Source organism: Trifolium pratense, linkage group LG5 (genome assembly GCF_020283565.1).
Source record: "Trifolium pratense cultivar HEN17-A07 linkage group LG5, ARS_RC_1.1, whole genome shotgun sequence".
Taxonomy (NCBI): Eukaryota; Viridiplantae; Streptophyta; class Magnoliopsida; order Fabales; family Fabaceae; genus Trifolium; species Trifolium pratense.
Genome location: NC_060063.1, coordinates 49,683,512 through 49,706,913, shown reverse-complemented (window position 1 = coordinate 49,706,913; position 23,402 = coordinate 49,683,512). Strand labels below are relative to the sequence as shown.

The 23,402-nt window shown below is 32.7% G+C and overlaps 2 protein-coding genes and 1 long non-coding RNA gene across 5 annotated transcripts; 1 reads left to right on the top strand and 2 right to left on the bottom strand.

Annotated features, from left to right (window-relative positions):
- Window positions 1-3,771: 3,771 nt before the first annotated feature.
- Window positions 3,772-8,292, bottom strand: LOC123887321. Of its 3 annotated transcripts, XR_006801424.1 has the most exons (8): window positions 7,931-8,292; window positions 7,366-7,456; window positions 7,031-7,159; window positions 5,516-5,581; window positions 5,317-5,405; window positions 4,522-4,617; window positions 4,330-4,431; window positions 3,799-4,247 (listed from the first exon to the last, which is right to left on the bottom strand). It is a non-coding gene; the product is annotated as an uncharacterized LOC123887321 (long non-coding RNA). The 3 variants fall into 3 exon arrangements; XR_006801423.1 differs by having other exon boundaries at window positions 3,772-4,247; window positions 5,516-7,159; XR_006801422.1 differs by having other exon boundaries at window positions 3,772-4,247; window positions 5,317-7,159.
- A 3,561-nt stretch (window positions 8,293-11,853) lies between these two features.
- Window positions 11,854-16,339, top strand: LOC123887319 (argininosuccinate synthase, chloroplastic). Its single transcript, XM_045936619.1, has 10 exons — window positions 11,854-12,170; window positions 12,265-12,317; window positions 12,444-12,483; window positions 12,971-13,112; window positions 13,342-13,390; window positions 13,544-13,726; window positions 13,990-14,064; window positions 14,151-14,336; window positions 15,077-15,165; window positions 15,573-16,339. Exons 1-10 carry the CDS (start codon window positions 12,113-12,115, stop codon window positions 16,123-16,125), a joined length of 1,428 nt encoding a protein of 475 aa, XP_045792575.1. The 5' UTR covers window positions 11,854-12,112; the 3' UTR covers window positions 16,126-16,339.
- On the bottom strand, window positions 16,229-18,692 carry LOC123887320 (putative F-box/LRR-repeat protein At4g15060). The gene is made up of 4 exons (XM_045936621.1): window positions 18,513-18,692; window positions 17,300-18,209; window positions 16,995-17,135; window positions 16,229-16,782 (listed from the first exon to the last, which is right to left on the bottom strand). The coding sequence occupies exons 1-4, from the start codon at window positions 18,524-18,526 to the stop codon at window positions 16,477-16,479; spliced, it is 1,371 nt and encodes a 456-aa protein (XP_045792577.1). The 5' UTR covers window positions 18,527-18,692; the 3' UTR covers window positions 16,229-16,476.
- Window positions 18,693-23,402: the final 4,710 nt, after the last annotated feature.

The following is a 23,402-nucleotide window of genomic DNA, read 5'->3' as shown; positions in this document are numbered from 1 at the left end:
GACATGATGAATTTAATTGGCAGGAACAATGAAACTTGTTTGCTGTTCGAAAGAACTAAGAGTGTGTTTGGATGGATGAATTTTTTGAGGTAAAATAATGTTTTGAGGGAATTCAAATGATTTGAGGTGAATTCCATTGTTTGGATAAAAATTTGGAGAATTTTCAAAATGATGGAAATTTATGAAGTATTTTGTTCAAGTTAAATGTAGAGAATTTCAAAATGACACCTAAAACCAAAGAATTTGAAATTCCTTCTTCTTTATAAACTTTTAAAAATTACTAATTGATCGTAAAACCTAAAATTAGCCGAAAAACCTAAAATCGACGATAAACGCTAAATCGGCCGAAAATCAAAAAAATCGGCAAAAAAAACCTAAAATCGGGCAAAACCCCAAAAATCGACTATAAACCCTAAAATCGGCCGAAAACCCAAAAAATTGGCAGAAAAACCTAAAATCGGCCAAAATTCCAAAAATCGACTATAAACCCTAAAATCGGCTGAAAACCTAAAAAATGGCCGAAAAACCAAAAATCGATCGAAAACCCAAAAAATCGCCCGAAAACCTAAAACGGCCAAAATCCCAAAAATCGACTATAAACCCTAAAATCGGCCGGCAACCCGAAAAATAGGCAGAAAAACCTAAAATCGGCCAAAATTCCAAAAATCGACTATAAACCCTAAAATCGGCTGAAAACCCAAAAAATCGTTCGAAAAACCAAAAAATCGACTATAAACCCTAAAATCGGTCGGCAACCCGAAAAATTGGCAGAAAAACCTAAAATCGGTCAAAATTCCAAAAATTGACTATAAACCCTAAAATCGGCCGAAAACCCAAAAAATCGGCCAAAAACCCAAAATCGGCCAACATCCAAAAAATCGGCCGAAGAATCTAAAATCATCCCTAAACCCAAAAAACTCGGCCCAAAACCTAAAATCGACCCAAAATCCTGAAATCGGCTATAAACCCCAAAATCGGCCGAAAAACCTAAAATGACTATAAACCCATTTTTCGGCCGATATTAGGGTTTATAGTCGATTTTTTGGTTTTTCGGTCGATTTTTCGTTTTTCGTTCGATTTTTGCCGATTTTAGGTTTTTCGGCCGTTTTTTGGGTTTAGGGTCGATTTTTGGGTTTTCGATTCATTTTTTGGGTTTTCAGCCGATTTTAGAGTTTATAGTCGATTTTAGGGTTTTTGGTCGATTTTAGGTTTTTCAGCCGATTTATGGTTTTTTACCGATTTTTTCGGTTTTTCGGCCAAATTTTGGGTTTATGGTCGATTTTATTAAAACAAATAAAATTAAAGCAAGGAAATTCAATTACATTATCCAAACAAAGAATTTTACAATTGATGAAATTTCAACACTTTATCCAAACACTAGAATTTGAAAATCAAGGGAATTCAATTGAATCAATTGAATTACCTAGTATTTAAAATCCCTTGAATTTTTAAAATTCCTCATCCAAACACACTCTAAAGGAATCATAATCGTAAAGTGGTGGAATGCTTACGATATGAGCATATTCATTCCATGAAATGGAATTATAAAATGATTTAAATGAGAAAGAGGAATAAGTAAATTCACTTTTTAATGTTAAATGTTTTGAGATTGAAATCTTTGATTTGTGCCTTGATTTTGGTATAGCTTGCCTGTTAGTGAATTTTGTGTTCTTTCAATTTATTAAAGATGAAGAAAGAAAGAAGATGAATGTTTGCAGTTCGAATTAGTTGAGTTATTTTATGTTTGGGTCTTGCTAACTAGTGCCCTCGGGGTACTAGTTAAGGAGCTAAAAGAAGAAATAAAGGAAAAATTATGTATTGAAACAATTAAAATTTAGACTTTTCATGTGTTGACTACATAATACTCAAGAAAAACCTTCTAAATTTAAATTCTTAACCAATGCCCCTGGGGCACTATTTAGCATTTGACTTTATGTTTTTAATGAAGTTGATTGATTAAAAGTATTGCCCAAATTATTCATTAATTAGCTCCAAAATTAAGCGTAAATAAAAATATTTTAATGAAAAAATTCTGACAAAGTAGTGTGTAATTGTGTAGCCTTTATGGGGGGAGTCCGATAAGATTCAGCAGTTTTGCAAAATTCCACCATCCATCTTGCGTGGTGCATCATGCACATTGTGCATACTAGATGCCACCCTCTAGAATCACTTCCTGCCAAAGAATTTAAAAAAAATATGCTGAAAAGCAAGAATGGTTCAAAGCCAGAATGAATAGAAAAAAAGATAAAATAGAGACCAATGAAAAAGAAATAAAAACATGAACCAAAAGCAGAGTGAATGGCAATAAAAAACATAACCAAAAGCACAGGGATGATGAACAAAAAAATGAGATGAAGAAGAAATATTCAGTTTGTGTTGCTAGATGTAAAACCAGTTATTATTATGCATTAGTGGAGAGATATTTGTTTCTTACAAATTTCATTTCCGGTAATGAATAGTGAAAAAAAAGTTGTTATTATGTTAGTGGTTTTTTTTTGTTGTTGTTTCCTGTTTCCACTTTTCAAAGAAACTAACTATAACAATTTTTAAGATTGTGTCAATTTATTGTATTTTACGGGTGTCTTTGGTAACACAAATAAACTAGCTTATAGCTTATTATATGAGCTTATAAGCTTGTTTTAAAAAATTAGAGGTGTTTGGTAACAAACTTTTTGTACTAGCTTATAGCTTTTTTTTAGATGCTATTTCAAGTAGCATTTGAGCTTATAGCTTATAGTTTTTTACACTTTATTCCATTTTTACCCTTTAATTTAATAACTACCCACTCTAAAAAATAAACTACCCACTATCAATTATGTAATTTTATATTTAATAACCACTTTAAAAGCTAATTTTACCAAACACTTTAATTTCAATAAGCTAGCTTTTCACCTATCAGCTATAAGCTAGCTTTTCAGCTATCAACTAGCTTATCAGCTATCAGCTAGCTTATAGCTTATTTTTACCAAACAGACCCATATATAACTTGGTTTGGTTACAGCTGGGTTGATTTTAGAAAACCGAACTTTTCCATTTCAACTCGTCCAAAATCGAAAATGTGTGACTGATGGCTCGACGATCTGCACCAATCCGCACGCTTGAGCATTTTTCGGTTCGTGTTGTTTGGTTTGGAACGGTTTGCGGATTTTGTCCACTCCTAGTCTGCATGATGTTAACTACTTCAATCATCGAGTGTGGAATATACATTATGTTATTATGGACTTTTCACTTTTGACTATTAGATAAAAAAATAAAATAAGCGCATGTTGATTATAATTTTTGAGCTAAGATGGATGTCAAAACTATCCACAAATCTTAACTAAACTGTCAGAAATGTCGAAATTGTTAGTGTCGAACGTCAGGACTCAGGTTCGAATCCGGATCACTCCACTTTATGTGTATGTATTTTCAATCACTTTGTCATTTCATCTATCAACCGTTCAACCAAAAAAAGATGCATGTCAAAACTATATTTTTTAATCGCGACATTAATAAAAAAAAATGGTGCAATCAGAGGAAATCGAGTCAATAGACTAAAGTAGATAAAAAAAAGTAGATGATTTGTAAATTTATAAAATCCTCTTACTAATAACTAAAGTAGTTGCCTTGTTTGAGTTACCGCAAAGTCCAAGATAATTGTCTCGTTTTATTTTTAAAATGACTACTGTGGAGAATTGTGAGTTTTACTAAGGTTGATGTGAGTAAATTTACATTCTTAGTATAATATAATGTGTCAATTTTATATATATAAGTTGTAATATAGGCATGTTGCATGAAACTGGAAATCTTTAACCCATTGTATTAGCACTATACTTAGGGATCATTCTCAATATATTATTGAGTTATCACAAAAAGTTATATCAATGGAGCTATAAAATTGCAAACAAAAAATTGTCAAGACAAAATATATAAAAAAAAATAAAAAATCTATTTTTTCTTTATATTTGAACCACCTCTATAAATTTCGGCAAATTTTGCCCCTGGATGCACCACATTTTCTATAGCAACGGCAATAACTTCAGGCCGTTTGCCACTATACTTCCTCACCATTTTCTTCAACATCGCAGACACGGTTTCTTCCATGTGAGCCAGTCAGTTTACAGGGCAACTTGAAAGAGCAGCTTTATGGAGTGCGTCCAAACAGCTTCCCTTTGTCAAGCCATAGGCATCTTGTGGTAATTCTTATCTTTGCTTTTAAGGTGTTTTCAACGGAACTGTCTAAACTTTGAGGGTGACTTATTTCCATGCTGTAAAATGATCAAGATTAGAATGTGATTGAACATGTTAAACACTTAAACCTGACTTCGACTAACTATTTCGAAAATCTACCTGACCACAATGATGCCGTCTAATGCACTTCTCAATCTTTCATCAATGAAGAGTTCACTTGATGTACCAAAAGCTTTGTCACCATCACTATATATACTTGAACTGCATGACAAAAGGGAGGTAGTATCACAGAATTTATAAATTATAAATTTCTAATAAAGAGGCCACCAGAATACTTTGAGGGCTACAAACCTCCAAATTCTCTTTTCCAAGGGAAATAAAACCATTAGAAAGGACTTCTCTATTTCTCAAATGTGAAACACCTAGCATTTCTCCATTCTTAATAACCTGGTGGATAAATATCTTATCAGTTGCTTCAACAATTTATGCTATAATTCATATATGACATATTTATCTAAATCTTGTAAGCCACTAATTTCATATCTATATGTTGTAGACATTCCTTCTTCCCCATGACTATTGTTGGTCCAATCTCTGATATGCGGTTTAGCATTTCCATAACACGAGAGTCATTACCGGGGATAACCTAACAGTCATTACCGGTTTAGCATTTCCATAACATAAACTGATTTTTAGATAAAAACTTGAGAATTATCTTTTCCTTTTGCAGAAATATTTTCAGAAATCAATACAATCAAAAGTTCATCTGCTGATATCAGTTCCTCAGCAACCTAGGAAGGGGAAATCGTCAAAATAATAGTTATTATACCTGTGTCATACTTATAATTTCTTAATTTTTACACCAATACAACACCACTAAATAACTTAGAGATTTGACTGTGTGAGTGTGTGTGCAATGACTCCATGTTAACTTTTAAAACGTCGATTTTTCTTTTGATTTAAGATCTGCATTTTATCTAATCTTATATGAATTTTATATATGGTATCATAGCCATGTTGTATCCTATAATCTTCTAAAAATGCCGTATCCCCATACCCCATGTTGTATCTATGATTTCCAGAGCACAGCAAACATTCTTTAATAAATCAAAAGGCAGATAATAAACACCGAATTTGTTATCATACCTTAGCTGAATACAGCACAAAATCGTCCTTTGTCAGTTTGAAAGCATGACTACTTCCGTAAGATGCAAGATTCAAGGCAGCACGTGGTTCTGCCCGACACAATAGCAAATATTTGGTGCATATGCCATAAATTTGTTCCTTGTTCGTAGTAGATGGAAATGGAAATAGACGGTCTTTGAGGACCTTGAAAATAACTTACTTGAGAACCCGTTGTCACAATCAGCAAATCCTTAGGCGCATAAGTATCAATATCCTCTACTTTCACCTATTTAAAATTAGAAATAATGAGACTTCCAAAGATAAAGCATTTACTAAATCTCTCTTGGTTTAGCCTAAAGTTTCCCTTGGTCTCCATTTAACTACTGGACTATTCTCCATCTAGTTAAGACATGATTACAAGGGAGGCTATCCAAATTTTCTCCCTAATGTTGTATTGCCAATCCTATCATGTCTTATGAAACACAAATCTATCATAATATTTTTTATCTGTGAGACTGTGACATTAAATCCAAGGTGGAAAACAAGAATATACAACTGTAATTACTATTTGTGTGATCAACGGTGGAAACAAGAAACAAATCCAACAAATATCAAATCAAAACAATTTGGAGGAAATTTTTTTATATATTTGAAAAATTAGATAAATAATTATTGGCACATATGTTGTAAAAGGAAAGGGAATCTTGGGATTGGGACAACACTTGGAATCATTTACATGTGACCTGAAGTAGGTCAAGTCGTGGAGTGGAATCAACAACAAGCAAATCCAAGCATCATCTGCAAAGCAATTCCAAAATACTGTTTAAATATTGTTTGCTTATATCCTTTTGACAAAATTTAAGAAAAAGGCAACATAAATTCTACATGTGTTATGATAACCAGGCAGAGTGGAAAATGAGAAGGAACCAACACAGATTTTAGTGGATGTTCAAGCTATAACAAACTTCAAACCTATGAAGATAATATGAGTTAGCTACTCAAACGATCAAATCCAATACACTCAAATACTCAATGTGAATTATGTGAACATCTAATGGCCTAATCCACCACAATATTCCATGAAAAATAATTGTGAGATCAGGTACATGTTATAGCACACTTGAATTTCATCAGACAATTGAGAGCATATCTAACTGGTATCAATGTGAATTATGTGAACATCTAATGGCCTAATCCACCACAATATTCCATGAAAAAAATGTATGTATGGTTGTTTTGAGTTTCTCTTTGTCTTACAAGGCTTAACCCCACACATTTTCCGGGTATGTAAGACACTGAGACTGCAGCTTGGTAAGCAAAATATTTTAAAAATATCACACTTCGACAAGCAAGGACAGCAGTCACACATAGAAAAAGGGAATTCACACAACACAGCCATTACCATAGATATATGATATAGTTTGTAAAAGCGTACATTATGAATAACCAGTAAATTTATCCATAAAATTAGAGACCTAACATATTCGATCATAGTTGTATATCTTCCTTGAAGCTTTGCATTGCCTTAAAATTATCATAGCAGATATGGCACCAAATACTGACTCATTTATGAAGCTAAGAGTGCTTGTTTAAGTGCAGTTTCAGATTCTTATGGCAAAATGCATCAAACAATGGTCGATGAATCCCATGACAAACACTTGAACAAATCTAATGGAACAAGTGAGAGAGATATAGTTGATGAACAAATATATTTCCTTGGAGTAGGAAGCATTACCCAAGGCAATGCACCAATATGATCTTCGTGACCATGCGTTATAACTACTGTTTCAATTTTGTGGCTCCATTTTTTAATAAATGTCGTATCGTATCAGGTATTATCTTTTGGACCCCAAGCTCATCATCGCTAAAACAAGTGAACAATGTGTAAATATAAAAGGCCAGTAAACCTAGAAAGCTAATGAAAATCAGAGCAAAAAACAATCATGCAGCAGCAATCCGACAGCACTTAACAATGCAAATGGGGTTTAAAATTTTCAAATCATTTTCATGCGGAAAATATATTCAATTCTTAACTATATGATGCAATGCCAATTAGTAGTTGATCTTAACTGTTGATCAGAACAGGTAGATGACCAGCTAGCAGTCCGTTGAGCAGGTTGTTGACGGCGGGTCGAGCAGCTGATCCATGGAGGGGTTGTACCTGCAGGTGGTCCGATGCCAAAATTAGACAAGGAAAGAGAGCAAGAGAGATACTAGAGAGAGAAAGTAATTGAGAGAATGAATAGTATTACCTTGCTCTCCTGTATAGGAGAGCTTATATAGCCCCCCCAGCTCTGGACCAAAGGTTCTCTTATTGGGCTGGACTTGCCAAGGCCCAATAAGATGGACCGCCAATATATCACCCTTAGATATTGGGTAGAACAGTAATTTGCTCCTATCTTGGAGAAGTTCCACCATGTTCTGCTGATATGGATATGATGGGGCAAGCCATGTAGACTTTAGAGTGTATGAAATGGACTAGTTCTAGTCTCAGAACAGTAGTGTTTTAACATTTTAAAGTATTTCATATGAAATTTGCTATGCCGACAGTTTATCTTATTCAATGTGCTATGTCTGAGTGTGATAAGTGTGATAGCCACACATAAGGGAGAGCTAATGGAGTTGTAAGCCTTACCCTGGAAACATGACACCGGCATCAATGAGGATATAACGATCATGGTTCCCAACAAGCATACAATTCATTCCAATTTCACCCAACCCACCAATAGGAAGAACTCGAAGGGGTGGTCCATCCGATCCTTCGTAAAATTGCTCCATCTTGCGTTGAACAGAGTCTTCCATACTTTTTCTAGGACCTTCAATTTTTCTTGTCCTTTTGTGCACTACTTTGGCTCCATCAGTATCTACTCAAAACAAACATTATAAACTATAAACACAAATCTTATATATAAATCAATACACATATTAAGGATGTGAGAAGAGGAGGAAGAAGATGAAGCCGTTGCTTAAAAAAAATTGAGAAATATTCAAAATAGAATATGTTGATCAAAGATGTGAAATGATTACAAGTAATGCTCTATTAATAGAGCTACATAGAGAAATTTTATTTTTTTTCAAAACTCGGTATCCGGCCCTAAGACTAAGCCCTACTAATCCGATGCGACCAATCCCACCGCCCACTTGCCGCCCATTGAAAGCCGGAGTTTTTTTTTTCTCTGTATGGACTAGCCCACCGAAATTGGCACTAGAGTAAATCGAACCTGAGACATTGAATTTTTTTATAAAATTCGTTTTCGTTATAATAATATTTACAACTTGTATACCATAAAAGACTCGACGAAGTCTTCGATGTTAACCAAATCCCACAACATGATGCAAGAAGGGGCAACTTTGAAATTTCCATAGTATCTATCTTTTATATATTTATTATTTATTATTATATGATTATTTATACTTATTTTTACACAAATTATTATTTATACTTTTTTTTTTTACAGAAAAATTATTATTTATACGGCTTAACTACACATTTGGTCCCTTACGTTTATTTTAGGTTTCAATTTGGTCCCTTACGTTTAAAAAGTATCAATTTGGTCCCTTACGTTTATTTTAGGTTTCAAGTTAGTCCTTTCCGTCAATTTTGTCATATGTGGCAGTCAATTTGCATATGTGGACATACACGTGGCACTTGTACACGCTGAGACGTATACTGTTCAAACGGTGTTAGTGACAAACCTAACGGAAAGGACTAACTTGAAACCTAAAATAAACGTAAGGGACCAAATTGATACTTTTTAAACGTAAGGGACCAAATTAAAATCTAAAATAAACGTAAGGGACCAAATATGTAGTTAAGCCTATTTATACTTAAGCAAGCAGAAGCAGCACCCCTCATGACTATTTAAGAATCGTGGGTGGTCCAATAAATTGCAAAAGCAGATTGGCAAAAGATAGAAAAGGGGAATCGTTGTCTATTTGATTTGATGAGTGCCAAAGCTGTCCCCGCCCACTTTGTGCTTGTGCTCCAAGATTTTTCTTTCCAATTTGATTTTGGTATCTAGGCAATGAATATATCGAAATTACGATGATTTGTTGTAATTTTACATAAATTATAGTGTTAGATATGTTTTTTATTTTTATAGTTTTTAAATCCTTTTCCACCAAATTTCATGGTTGTGAGTTGTACGAATTGGATTTCTTACTGTTATAATATAGTATTGTAATTGATCTAAATCGTCTGATTTTTAATCGGCAACTGAGATAATTTTACTTTACAAAACCATTTTTTTTTGCACGGCCATATTTTAAATCTTAACTAGTTAAAAGACCAGTGCATTTGTACAGGTCTATTGACTTTTATTTGATATTTATGTTAAGGTAAAAATTTATTATATAAGTGAAACAATTGTGTTGTGTTATTTCTTGTAAAATTAATTAAATGAATAAATTATCAATGACAACTAATGGCCCCATGTATATTTTTTAATTAAAAAATTTAGAAATTTGATTACGAATATTGTTTATGTTTCTATTTCTATATTCTTATTTTTATGCATATTCATCTTATTTTTTCTAGAGTTTTTTTAATTCCTATTTTTAAACATAAATATATTGTTCTGTTTTATTCATATCTATAATATGTTTTATTCATATTTTGAAACATATCATCTTTTTATTATATTTATCTTATATTCTTTCTATATATATATATATATATGAGGCTGCTAACTTAGACCCAGTTGGGTCTAAATTAACAAAGTGCACCTTTTCAGTTGGACCAAAATACCCATTCTTTTTAATTAATTAACCAAATTACCATCAATGGACGCGGATCCAGTGTCGCGCGCGTACCGCAGGACCATGGTTACAGGCCGTTGATTTCCATCAGACAGCCAAGATCTGATCTCATCAAGACTGTCTGATCAATCAGACATCCCAGATCATCCGAATCCATCAGATTCCAGCGCGTGCACCACACTGGATTACACCCTGGAGAGAGAAGAATCTACTTTTTAAAAGCAGGACACGTGTCGCTGTCTGATTGGCTGGGCGTGATTTTTTTCCATTTAATACTTTGAACTCAATTATTTCGTTGTAAATTAATTTTTTATTTTTTTTTTATACCAAAATTCATAATTTTTTTTTTCTACAAATAGAGACTTGGTTCGTTTGATTTGGACACAGAAAAAAAACCCAATTTTTCACTACCTTAATCTCATTTTTCACTACCTTACATCAACTCACTGAAACCATTCTACCAGGAAAATGGTTTCAGATTATAACTCTCTGAAACCATTGTACCAGATAAATGGTTTCAGAAGCAAACACAATTAATAAATTACTCACTGAAACCATTCTACCAGTAAAATAGTTTCAGAGTACAACTATGTGCAACCATTCTACAAGCTAAATGGTTTCAGAAGCAAATAACTAATAATCAACTTACTGAAACCATTCTACCAGCAAAATGGTTTCAGATTACAACTCTCTGAAACCATTGTACCAGATAAATGGTTTCAGAAGCAAACACAATTAATAAATTACTCATTGAAACCATTCTACCAGTAAAATGGTTTCAGAATACAACTATGTGCAACCATTCTACCAGTAAAATGGTTTCAGAAGCAAACATTAGTTTTTAATTACCGTTTTATCTCATTTAATTAACTAAAAATAGTTTCAGGTCTCCAAAAATTTCATAAAATATACCAAAAGTTCCAGAATATTATCTACTATTTTCCTGGTATAATGGTTTCAGTGAGTTGGTTGAGTGGTGCGTGTTAAATTACAACACACAAGTAACGTATTTAGTAGACAAAAAATGAGATTAAGGTAGTGAAAAATTGCATTTTTTTTTCGGTGTCCAAATCAAACGAACCAAGTCTCTATTTGTAGAAAAAAAAAATTATGAATTATGGTATAAAAAATAAAAATAAAAAATTAATTTACAACGAAATAATTGAGTTCAAAGTATTAAATGAACAAAAATCGCGTCCAGCCAACCATTGTGTGACACGTGTCCTACTTTTAAAAAGCAAATTTTTCTCTCTCCAGGGTGTAATCCAGTGTGGCGCACGCGCTGGAATCTGATGGATCAGGATGATCTGGGCTGTCGGATTGATCAGACAGTCTTGATGAGATCAGATATTGGCTGTCTGATGGAAATCAACGGTCTGTAACCATGGTCCTTCGGTACGCGCGCGACACTGGATCCGCGTCTATTAATGGGTATTTTGGTTAATTAATTAAAAAGAATGGGTATTTTGGTCCAATTGAAAATGTGCACCTTGCTAACTTAGACCTAACTAGGGTCTAGTTAGAAAACCCCTATATATATATATATATATTTATTTTTTTTGTACTTATCTCATCTTCGTTCTATATATATTTTTATTTATATTTTTTAGTGAAATTACAACATGATTAAAAATAATAATGATAAATCAGCAACTTTGTTGATAATCAATTTTAATATATTAGTAATAGAAATAGTGTATTGAAAAAAAAAAAAGTAATAGATTATTGGTAGTACACTGTACAATTTCAAATTAACGATCGTGATTTATTAGGATGCGAAACTGCTGACAAAAGTGACTCCAAATCTATCCGTGACCAGAAGAAGTTTACAATGTTGGGACCAATTTGGTCATTTCCTCAAAGTTGAAACTTTTAAAACCCTGGTAGTAAACACTGCGACAGCAGCTCTAAGTTATAACTTATAAGCCCCAAAATCCGCCGCAACCCACCATCTCCGCCACCACAAAAACCATTCTTTATCAGTTCACAGCAATCATCTCCGCACAGCCACCGTTAGCCGACCAAAGCAGCACTTAGTTTGTTTTTGTTCACTTCAACAATGGCTCAGTTGAAACCATGCGCTACTATCACTCCTCCTTCTTCTCTACATGCAACAGGTTAATTCTCTTTTATTTTCATTTCAATCTCTTTCAAAACCCCATTTTTTGAATCCTAATAACATTTCACTTTTTTTTTTTTTTTTTGTTGCAGAGCATGTTTTGTTTAATCGGTTCTGGAAATCAAACACATGTTCATTCAAAGAGGTGATTTTAAAAAGTTAAAACTTTAACAATAAGTTTATGAATATATGTTTTTTACTTTATATTTTGTCACCATTTTTTGTTTATATCTTTGTGTGTCTTATTTTTGGATTTTTCTACCATGTGTAGTTCAAGCCAAAAGCTAGTGTTGGTGCCGGTAGACTTCAAGGTGAGATTTTTTTTTTTCAAGATCCATTGAAAATTGTATACGGTTTGCATTGTCTTAAATTACTTGATTTATAAATAATGGCCAATCCATGGTTTTAAATTGCGGTGGCAGTTTCGGTTCGCTGTGAATCTTTATATTGCATCAAAATGCAGTCCATGTGGTCGAAATTGCGGTTGCGAAGTCGTCACTCGTAGTCGTATTTATATATATAAATTTAAGACAGAATTCAAGACCTTATTAGCTATTAACATGGTGTCTCCAATTGTATTCTTTATTTGTTGGACATGAATTGACTCATTTTATTACTTGAATTTTGAAAATGATAAATAAATTTCTAAAAGCCTAATTTGTGGCTTCTTAGGTTATGAATGGTTTATGTTGAATGCATCAGTGGATGCTCCGTGTGTTCACCGGTTGATTATACTGATTTGGTGTTGTCTGATACTTAAATTTAATTTTTATAACGCTAAGTTTTCATGATGTGCAGTTGTCAAAGCAGTAGTGCACAGTGATGCAAATGTAGAAGTTTCTGAAGCCAAGAAGGGTAGCGGGCTACGAGGAAAATTGAACAAGGTTGTACTGGCGTACAGTGGTGGCTTAGACACATCAGTTATCGTTCCGTGGCTAAGGTATAGATGCTTCCTCGTTCTTCTTTCGTTTTTCTGCTAGATTTCCATCACAAGTTCGCGATCGTCTCCCTTGCATATTTTGAATGAAAAATACTGAGTAGTTTAGAGATGTAGTTTAATTTTCTGAGTGGAATGGGTTATTAAAGATCATAAACCATTTTGAAGCTACCTATTGTTGTATTATTTTGTTCTTGTTATCTTATTTAATTTAATGATTTTGGTGTTACAGAGAGAATTACGGATGTGATGTTGTGTGCTTCACTGCTGATGTTGGCCAAGTATGTCGCGACTCTTGGAATTCATTTTTTGTAACAAAGTTTTTTGTTGTTTAAATTAGTTATTAGAAGATTGTAAATATCCGGCTGAGAGATTTGTTTTACTCAGTTTGTTGTTGACATGCTGTTTGTCTGGTAACAAAATTAATTTCACAGGGAATAAAAGAATTAGATGGTTTAGAAGCCAAAGCAAAAGCTAGCGGGGCTTCTCAATTAGTCGTAAAGGACTTGAAGGAGGAATTTGTTAAAGATTACGTATATCCTTGCCTGCGTGCTGGTGCCATTTACGAGAGAAAGTATTTGCTTGGGACCTCAATGGCCCGCCCTGTAATTGCAAAGGTACTTCTGCTTGAAGTTTGATTTATTACTTCAATTGGTAAAACATTTCTCCCCGTAAATATGCAGCACATACACTTTCAGATTAATGGTGTGTCCGATGTCTGATAGTTACATTCAAATTATTATCTGTGTCATGTCCGGTGTCCATGTCTGTGTCTTTGGTTCATAGTAATTGTAATTAGCAGTGATTGCGGAACAAAGTTAGCCCCCCGCTTCTAAAGTATAATAAAAACTTATATTGATTGATGATTGCTGACTGATAGGCCATGGTGGATGTTGCCAAAGAAGTTGGAGCTGATGCTGTCGCCCATGGGTGCACTGGGAAAGGAAATGATCAGGCATGTCTTACTAGTTACTATTATGCTTACAGTACTATGTCATGTCAATTGTATTATTCTGACTGATTTTGTTTATAAACATTTAGGTTCGATTTGAGCTCACCTTCTTTGCTCTGAACCCCAAGCTAAACATTGTGGCTCCATGGAGGGAGTGGGATATTACAGGGAGAGAAGATGCGATTGAGTATGCTAAAAAGCATAACGTTCCTGTTCCAGTGACAAAGAAATCCATATATAGCAGGGATAGGAACCTATGGCACCTTAGCCATGAGGTATGCATTGTGGTTATCCTCAATCTGGCTCTATTTATAGTGTTGAATTGAATGTTGGCCAAGTCTAATGATTTGTCTGTTATTTTTTTTTAATCTTTGGGTCTTAGCATTATTAGTATAGCTGCTATTGAATTTAAGGTCATGTCATCATTTTCAAAGTAATAAATTTGGTCTTCTAAGAATACATATTTCGTCACATATCAAAGCAATATATACAAATTTCTAATAGATCAACAAATTCTATGAAACGTAAAAAAATCCTGCGATTATATAAGTGTCACCACTTTAGTGTGTTTTTTATTTTGAATTAATTGATTCCATGAAAAGGATGCTGGCATAGTTGTCTTCATGTTTGGAAGCACATATGGCTATTTATTTTCCTATTCACCGCATTAATGTTTGTTAGATGGCCTTCATTCATAATGTAACTGATCGACCAAAATGCTATGGACTCGCTAAATTGTTAACAACAAAAATCTTGGCTTCACTGTAATTTGTTTCCAAGGGTCTGAACTGTAATTTTAGAAGTATTTCAAGAAATACCATCATTTGTTACCGGTATCTAGAGAGCACATGAATCCTCAAAGGGAATACACTACATCATTTCTATGCTGAATTGTCTGAAATTGCTTATATTTAGTTTAATCTAGGATCATGATTTATAAGTGTAGATCCAAAAACTATACTCTGGGAGGGACATTTTACTGTTTCTCTGATATATGCAATCTGTGTCACTTCAGGGTGATATTTTGGAAGACCCAGCTAATGAGCCACAAAAGGATATGTACATGATGTCTGTAGACCCGGAGGATGCTCCAGATCAAGCAGAGTAAGCTTCCTTCTCGTGGTTTTACCAACAGGCGTGTTTTGGATTGACTTATTTGAACTCGTCTACTGACCACCAGTATTTGTGAGACTGTTTGAGAGAATTTATGAAAAAAAGCTTAATTATACTGTTTGTTGTTTTCAGCTTATTTCCAATTCCATAAGCTTTCCAGGATAGTTTATGAAAACAAATTATAACTTTAAATAAACTTTTTGCTTTGATTTTATCTTTTATTATAAAAATGGTTTACACATAAGCAATTATGCTATAAACACTTAATTATACTGTTTATCCAAGCAAATCCTAACTTTATACACAACCTAAAGTTTATGTTATGGTTTTAAAAGGTTGCACCCTGCAATTCTTTTTGGAAGTTATACCTTTTTGAAAGCTTGCATTATGTCGTGCAGATATTTGGAAATTGGTATAGAGTCAGGGCTTCCTGTTTCACTCAATGGAAAGCCACTTTCACCAGCATCTTTACTCGCTGAGCTCAACGAAATAGGTGGAAGGCATGGAATTGGCAGGATCGACATGGTTGAGAATCGGCTTGTAGGCATGAAGAGCCGTGGAGTCTATGAAACTCCTGGTGGAACTATCCTTTTCGCTGCAGCACGGGAGTTGGAGTTTTTGACACTCGATCGAGAAACAATACAGGTGAAAGATTCATTAGCCCTCAAGTATGCAGAGTTAGTGTATGCCGGAAGATGGTTTGATCCACTTCGCGAGTCCATGGATGCCTTTATGCAAAAGATTACAGAGACCACAACAGGTTCTGTGACTTTGAAATTGTACAAAGGTTCTGTTACTGTAACAGGTAGGAAGAGTCCCTTTAGCCTGTATAGGCAAGATATCTCATCATTTGAGAATAGTGAGATATATGATCAAGCTGATGCTGCTGGTTTTATCCGGCTTTACGGTCTCCCAATGAGGGTCCGAGCAATGCTTGAGCAGGGCATTTAAGTGTTGATTACGTTTCAAAACATGTTTTTGATTGCAATAAAAAGACATGCTTTGTTTCACTGGACAACATAAATGTCTTATCTCTGTTATTTTGATTTTGCTGTTATTTTAGTTATGTTTTTTTAGGAATTGGATTGTAATTTGAGAAAGGTCTTTGATGTATTTAACAATGAAATTGATGGCAAGCAAATTCATTTTAAGGTACTCTTCTCAACATTCATTTTATAATGTTCTTAACAGTCTGCAATCCATATTATATCTTAAAAAGTAAATAAATAATTAGGGAGTACTTGTCTCGTAACTCTGAATGAAATTTACATGCATCTTTCTACAAGAGGTAATCATATATAGTCAAAGACAAACAAATTCAATCCGAGGTGGTATTTTGTCCTTTAGTCGCAGAGCATGCTTTCTGTTTTCCTCATGATTCCAAGTTTTGAAGTGCTCCTCGACCAGTGGCCTTAATTTCGGTTTAGTTGGTAACCTTGTATCAATAGTTATCTTCTGAAGTTCAACTGCATTCTCAAGAATGTGCATAACTAATTCAACTTCACATGCTGCTCCACAAAATCCAACCAATTCTAACTCCTTAAGACTATATTGACATTCCATTGTAACTTTGCGTAGCGTTCTAAAAGTGGGATTGGTATTTACCATCTGCAACATGTAAAAACGGCAGATTCAGACTCAGAATTGCTTTAGCTTTTGGACGTAAATAATAAGTTTGATGCATGTTTCATGACAAAGGTAGGTGCTACAAGAATTAAGAGCTGCTATAGATGGTGAGATTTGTGCATAAGTATATATAAAAATGTGATTTAGAAATATAAATTGATTTTAATCATTATTTGATGCACAAGAATATTCACCTTGATTGTGAACCTCCATAGTGAAGGTGATGCTCTCAATAACATAACACAAGCACCAAGTGTTATGCCATCATCAACACAAGCAACCAACTCCAAATGCTTGAGATTTTTTAACTTGGGAAGTTGACTTAACCAATAAATCTGAAAGAAAAAGGCAGTAAAATAGATATCACTCTTTATGATTCAATGTAATTATATGTGTCAGTGTTCGACATCGAAACACGTCTTCGATCAGAAGTGTCGGTGCTACAAAGATAATTAAGCAAATCACCCTAAAAGAAAATAAGGGTAGGTAGGAAATTTACCACATCGGGTGAGTTTTGTGTGATATCCAATTTAAGCACTTTTATTTGTAACATAAAGCTTTGTCTAACAAACTCCACAAATGATCCTCCAAAAGATGCTTCCACAAGGCTTGGAACAGTCTTGAATTCTGTCTCCAAATGTGATCCATAGTATTTGAATGACACTAATTTCTCAGCAAAAATTTCAACTTTTGTCAATTCCCAACATCTTACCAACTCTAAGCATTTCAACTTCAATGATGAACCTGAAACCTTCATAGTTTTTGGAACTTCTGAATCAACCAAATTCAATGTTTCAAGTAGTTGACAGTTACACAGTAAATACTCTAGCATCTCTTCGGTCACAGTGATCGATTTCATACGCAAAATACGTAACGAATTAAATCTTTCCACCTTAAACAAGTCCAATGGAATAACATAATCAATTGAATGACCAAAATACAACTCAAGCTTTTGAACCTTTTTTTGAACTGCAAAATGAATCCACTTATCAATATCACTCACACTTTTCATTGGAAACCAAAACTTCAATCCTTGTAGAGATGAACATTTTAGTGAAGCTAACAATTCATTGATCCACCTTGTATATGTTTGTCTTTCAGCATCATACATAATTTCCATTGCCATTTGTAAATGTCTTCCTGTGATTTTCTTCATATCTTTTTTCATGTCTTTCATAATAGGTGAACCTTCAAATTCTAAGGTACCTGAAAAATAAGTCCATAGATTTTTCCATTTTTTTGAGAGGATGCTTGTTCTAGCAGCTTCATTTATTGGTAATTTTGATAAAATGGCTATAGAGATTCCTTCTGGTAATTGGTTTATGAGATCTTCTTCATAGTCTTTTTCATTGTTGGATTTTGCTCTTTTTTGTTTACCATCATCCCTTCTAGTTCCATCTAGCATGGTCCTAGATTTTACCAAAATTTATGGATCATCAAGATAAGGAATTAGAATTATGAATACATAAAATTAAATTTGTTTATGATGAAGAACTTGTTATTGATATTAACTAAGGAAGAAATTTTGATGATGATATCTAGAATTGAATTTTGTCAATATGTCATCAAATTAAACATCTTATGAAAATAATAGACATATGATGTAAATGTAATAAGGATTATGAATATTTGTTTTTGAAAATTAAAATAAACAAATGTTTTTTTAATCACAAAATGAAAAATGGTGAAGAAAACAAGAAATGAGTAGTTACCTTATGTTGTTCATTTTGTGAATGAGACATGTATTAAGATTGTGATTGGGTTTTCATGTGATTCTATGTTATCTATAAAACCTTGTACTATGTCAAAGATCCGGAGTATGCTCCGTCGGTGATGATTGATGAACCTCAACTCAAGTTACCTTTTTCTTTTCTTTTTTTACTATTTTCTTTTTGAGGGGTTCATTTAATTTAATATACTTTGTTTGCTTAGGAATTTAATGATTCTATTCCAAGCAAGCATAATGGGACCGGCTTTGCATTGCATCATTTTAAACAAAAATTATATTTTGAAACACAAATTTCACAACAAATTTCTACAACGATTTACTATATGTAGTCCAAATATGTGTGATTAGTTATATTTGGTGAATAATTTATATAATAAGTTATTGCAACTCATTAACCTTTCACTAAATGGCATTAGGCACATTTTATCTTTAAACTATGTTTTTTTTAATGTTATTAATCATAATTTTTCAAATTTTTAAATATATTTTTTATCTTTTAACCATTGAAATTGTATTCATCAAATATACATTTTTTATCATGTATATTTGAACACCTTTTTTTTCGTAAAAAAAAAATTGTTCAAATATACATGATACTTAATAAAAACAAAGGTATATACGATAATCCCTCTGTACCACAATTATTTAACTATTTCATATGTTAAGAAGAAAATTATAAACGAATGAAATATAAGCACAACTCTACTAAATTATTCTTATTAGCTATTGATGGAATTTCATAATTATAAATGCAATTAGAACATTCAATGAGAAAAATCCAATTAATTAGAATATACAATGAGAAAAATCCAATTAAAACTATATTGAAAATCAAAAGTGAGACTCTTTTACCATAGTTTTCCTTCTTTTTTATTTTGTAAATGTGATGGTCATAATGAGTAAGATGGAGCATCAATTAGCCATGATTTATATTCTATTTTTTATTTTATTTTATATATTCTTGAGGACTAAATGCCAAAAGAAAAAGATATTACAAGGAGATTACTCCCAAATTCCAACATAATGCTATTAAGAAAAAACAAACAAACATCATAAAAATAAAATCTCATGTTCAAGCAGCATCCAACATTAGTTAACGCATTTGCACATTTATTGACTTCTCTATATAAATTTGAAATTTCAATATTCCAATCCAAATTCAAGAGCTTCCAAATCTCCTACACTACCGTTCCTCCTGCCAAACTATAAAATTTCCTTAACTTAAGCACTTGCACTACAGATGTTGAGTCGGTGCGATCAACTCCGCCCTCTTAAAACCCATCCGTCTAGCACATCACAATCTTTCAAGCACTTCCCACAGTTTCGCCACGAACGAATTACATTTACCTACATTCTTTGCATAACCTCGAATCCACTCACCTTGACTTCCCCGAATCACTCCTCCACAACCTGCCATTTGATTAACTTTGCAAACCTCATCTGTATTGAGCTTAATAAAATCTTCTTTAGGAGCATTCCAACCAATCACAACAACCCTTTAAGTTTTCTCTACCATGACACCATTCATACGTAGTGTAACATTCATGTAGCATGTTATTTTCTGCATTACAACATGCACCGGACAAAGAGGACCATAAAATACAGTATTATTTAAGTCATTATTTCAAGGACAATGCAGTATTAATTAAGTCATTATTTCAGTTGTAAAAAGAATGATAATTAAAGTTGGGCCAACTTATTATTTTGGATTCCATATTGTTCTGGACTGGGCCTAGAAGCCCAATAAACTGAGGAATTGCTAACTGGGCCGTCGAGCAAGACCCAATAAGGAACAACCAACGAAGATTAACGGCGAGCCAACGGTCACAATACTTCTACGTATTGTAACGGCCGGCCACGGAATGATGAACATTTACTGCTCATCATGGCTCTCCAGCCGTTTTTCCGGCAGCCACTTGATGACCATTAACGTCATCAAGGGTCTTGGCCCAACGCTAAGAACTATATATACAACCTTCGCAACCACCCAAAAGGTACGTATTCACTTTGAGAGAAAACCTATACTCCACACCAAAATTGACTTGAGCTTCGAAGTGCCTACAGGTAAACAACCCCCTCCGCTTCACCGAAGGCTTAAACGGAGCAACGCCGGACACAGTCGTCTTTCTGATCAGCTAAGATCACATATTTTTGAATTGTAATTTTTTACTTTTAAAAAATGTTTCCGACATCATTAAAACTTTAATAATTTTAAACACCGATTTAGAGTAAACTAGTTATTAAAATGGTCACCTTACACTCGCACACAGTATAATCGTAAACATTACTAACTCTGGGGGCAAACAAAAAATTTATGTCACTTGCGCCCAATGAAATTAAATCAAAATGTCAAACTAATATCCCTTAGTGTCAAAATTTGGTCACTGACCTTAGCTAAGAAAAATCAAAATAGTCCAAACTAATAATAATTGTTTATGGAAATGAGAAAAACCAAACAAAAGCAACAATTTTGTCCAATACCGACTTAGTTTCAAATAAATCGTCAAATGACAGAAAAACTAAAAAAAAGGATCCAACGTTATAAACGCCAAATCCTCATACAACTATTGTTTTCTATAAGAAGTCAAGCCCTATGAATCTATTAAAATAAATTAAATATAAGGTGTGTTTAACAAGAGTTTCCAAGAACATACAAATCTTATTACAAATAAACCAATAGCTCATCAAAACATCGCATTCACCAAGTTTCATTCCTGAACAAACTAAGGCATAAAACCACCATACATTTAAAACATGATTAAAATAATTTTTATAGATCTTCAATCACTATCAAACAAGAAATAAAACCATTGTTCTATTTATAAACTTATAAACAGAACATATCTGATACAGACGAAGAGGACGACCGTCTTAGATTCCAACAAATAAGTCTAAAATTGGATCCAAAAATATTTTTTTAGCGATCCCAACACATACTCATCGTGTCTCCTTCTAGTTTTTTCTCTGCAAGTCTGCAACTCATCAATTATCTCTAATTTATCTTATTTTCTATTTTTGCGTGCGATTTTGTGTTGTAAACATCCTTGTCAAATTAGAACTAGAAATGCTCGTAGAAAATGATATAAACAGAATTATTAACGACTTTGCATCTAGAAATACTATAGAAATTGTTTTACATTAGTATTTGAATATTAAAAATAAATAAGCACATGCACAAGAAGGACAATTATATGCAATTTCTATATTAAAACCTCTACGTTCACATGTTAACTAGAACGTCAAAATGTTTATAAGTATTCCACCAATTATGATAGGTGATCACATACTATTAAGATATGTTCGTTACACTTTTTTTGTTCTCTCTAGAATTGCGAAGAAAGACTAGAGAAGTTCACCAATGATAGTGTTTGGATGAGAACGAATAATATAAAAAAGTATAAAATTTATTTCCATCATCAATCACCATACCAAATTTTGAAAAAATTAGGGATTGGATACAATAAGTAAACTTTACAATAATGCCTTCCCACTGCAGACGTTATGCGCGTCCTGTCCTATAGAGTAGTACATCATGGAATCTGCAGTCAAAGTCAGGTAAAATAATGCTTCGTGCATGGAACTAGCACACATGATCTAGTAGTATCACGCAAGTGGCCACGCAACTTACGCAAGTTACATTTCATCCGTGACTCTTTAAACTTTGTGAATTATCCCTAAAATTGTGATTTTTAGGTAAAATTTGGTTAAAAAATTATTTTGAAGGAAAATTTGGTTAAAATTTAGTATGTACTATTAAGGTTAGTTTAGGTTAACTTATTTTTCAGCGAACTAATTTATAGAAATAAATACTCCATCCGTCTTATGTATAAGAAAAATTCATTTTTTAGATTCATTGTAAAGTTAATGTATCTAGATAATATTGTAGTCGATTTATATACATCAACTTTACAATAAATCCAAAAAGTAAATTTTTCTTATATATAAGATTGAGGAAAATAAATTTTTATGTATTATTATATGTTTGTCAAGATAGTTTATGAAAAAACTTATAAAAATACAAATTTAGTTAATGAGAACATATGAATTAACTTAAAAGTTTATTTATTTACATAAATTGTCATGCATAAGTTCAAAAATAAATCCGTTTTTTTTTAAACTTCAATTAATTGAAATTTTTATATTCACAAGATATTGAATTTTTGAAACTACACAACAATCAGACTCGTTTCATGTTGATGGTCGATTTATTATACTTTTGATTAATATTAAGCTTAACTAATTAGAGGTTGAACACTTGTACTGAATTTTACTAGAATGTTTTTTATTGGTTTAATTTTACTTTTAGTCCCCCTAAATTTATGAAAATACCCCCATTATTAATCCAATTTTTTTGGACCGTTAATACGTTTGTTGTAAATTTGATCTTAGCGGATGTTTTCCCCTAATAATGGTATTTTTTTATAAAGTAAAATTCATTTATTGCCCCAATATTAAATCTAATGATAAAACATTTATTTTGAGATTATAATGCACATTTTTACACAAAATTCACAATTTTTATGACAAAACACGTAAGTTGAGACTAAAATTACAATAAACATAAAAATAAAAGGTCAAAAAATACGACTAAAAAAAAAAAATTTCTCCATGAAATGAAGATTCACAATATTAACTTTGAATTTATTTTACAATTTCTTATATATATCATTTAAAATTTAATTTATTCTTTATTAAATTATACTTTCAAATTCGTACTAAATTATTTGTACTAAATTATAAGTCACTTTATATTATCAATGAAACATTTAATTTTATTTTTCCTATTATACCCTTAACTATTTATTATTCTCTTTTCTAACAATTACTACATTCGTCCCCTAATTATAAGGCTTTATTTGACCACTGCACGTAC

Excerpts from the sequence above, each read along its gene's own strand:
- LOC123887319 (XM_045936619.1), top strand. The coding sequence starts at position 12,113 with ATGGCTCAGTTGAAACCATGCGCTACTATCACTCCTCCTTCTTCTCTA. Across the intron at positions 12,171-12,264 it reads TTCTTCTCTACATGCAACAG|AGCATGTTTTGTTTAATCGG; the intron begins GTTAATTCTCTT and ends TTTTTGTTGCAG. Across the intron at positions 13,727-13,989 it reads CCCGCCCTGTAATTGCAAAG|GCCATGGTGGATGTTGCCAA; the intron begins GTACTTCTGCTT and ends GCTGACTGATAG.
- LOC123887320 (XM_045936621.1), bottom strand. Across the intron at positions 17,136-17,299 it reads CACAAAACTCACCCGATGTG|ATTTATTGGTTAAGTCAACT; the intron begins GTAAATTTCCTA and ends TTTTTCTTTCAG. Across the intron at positions 16,783-16,994 it reads TATGGAGGTTCACAATCAAG|ATGGTAAATACCAATCCCAC; the intron begins GTGAATATTCTT and ends TACATGTTGCAG.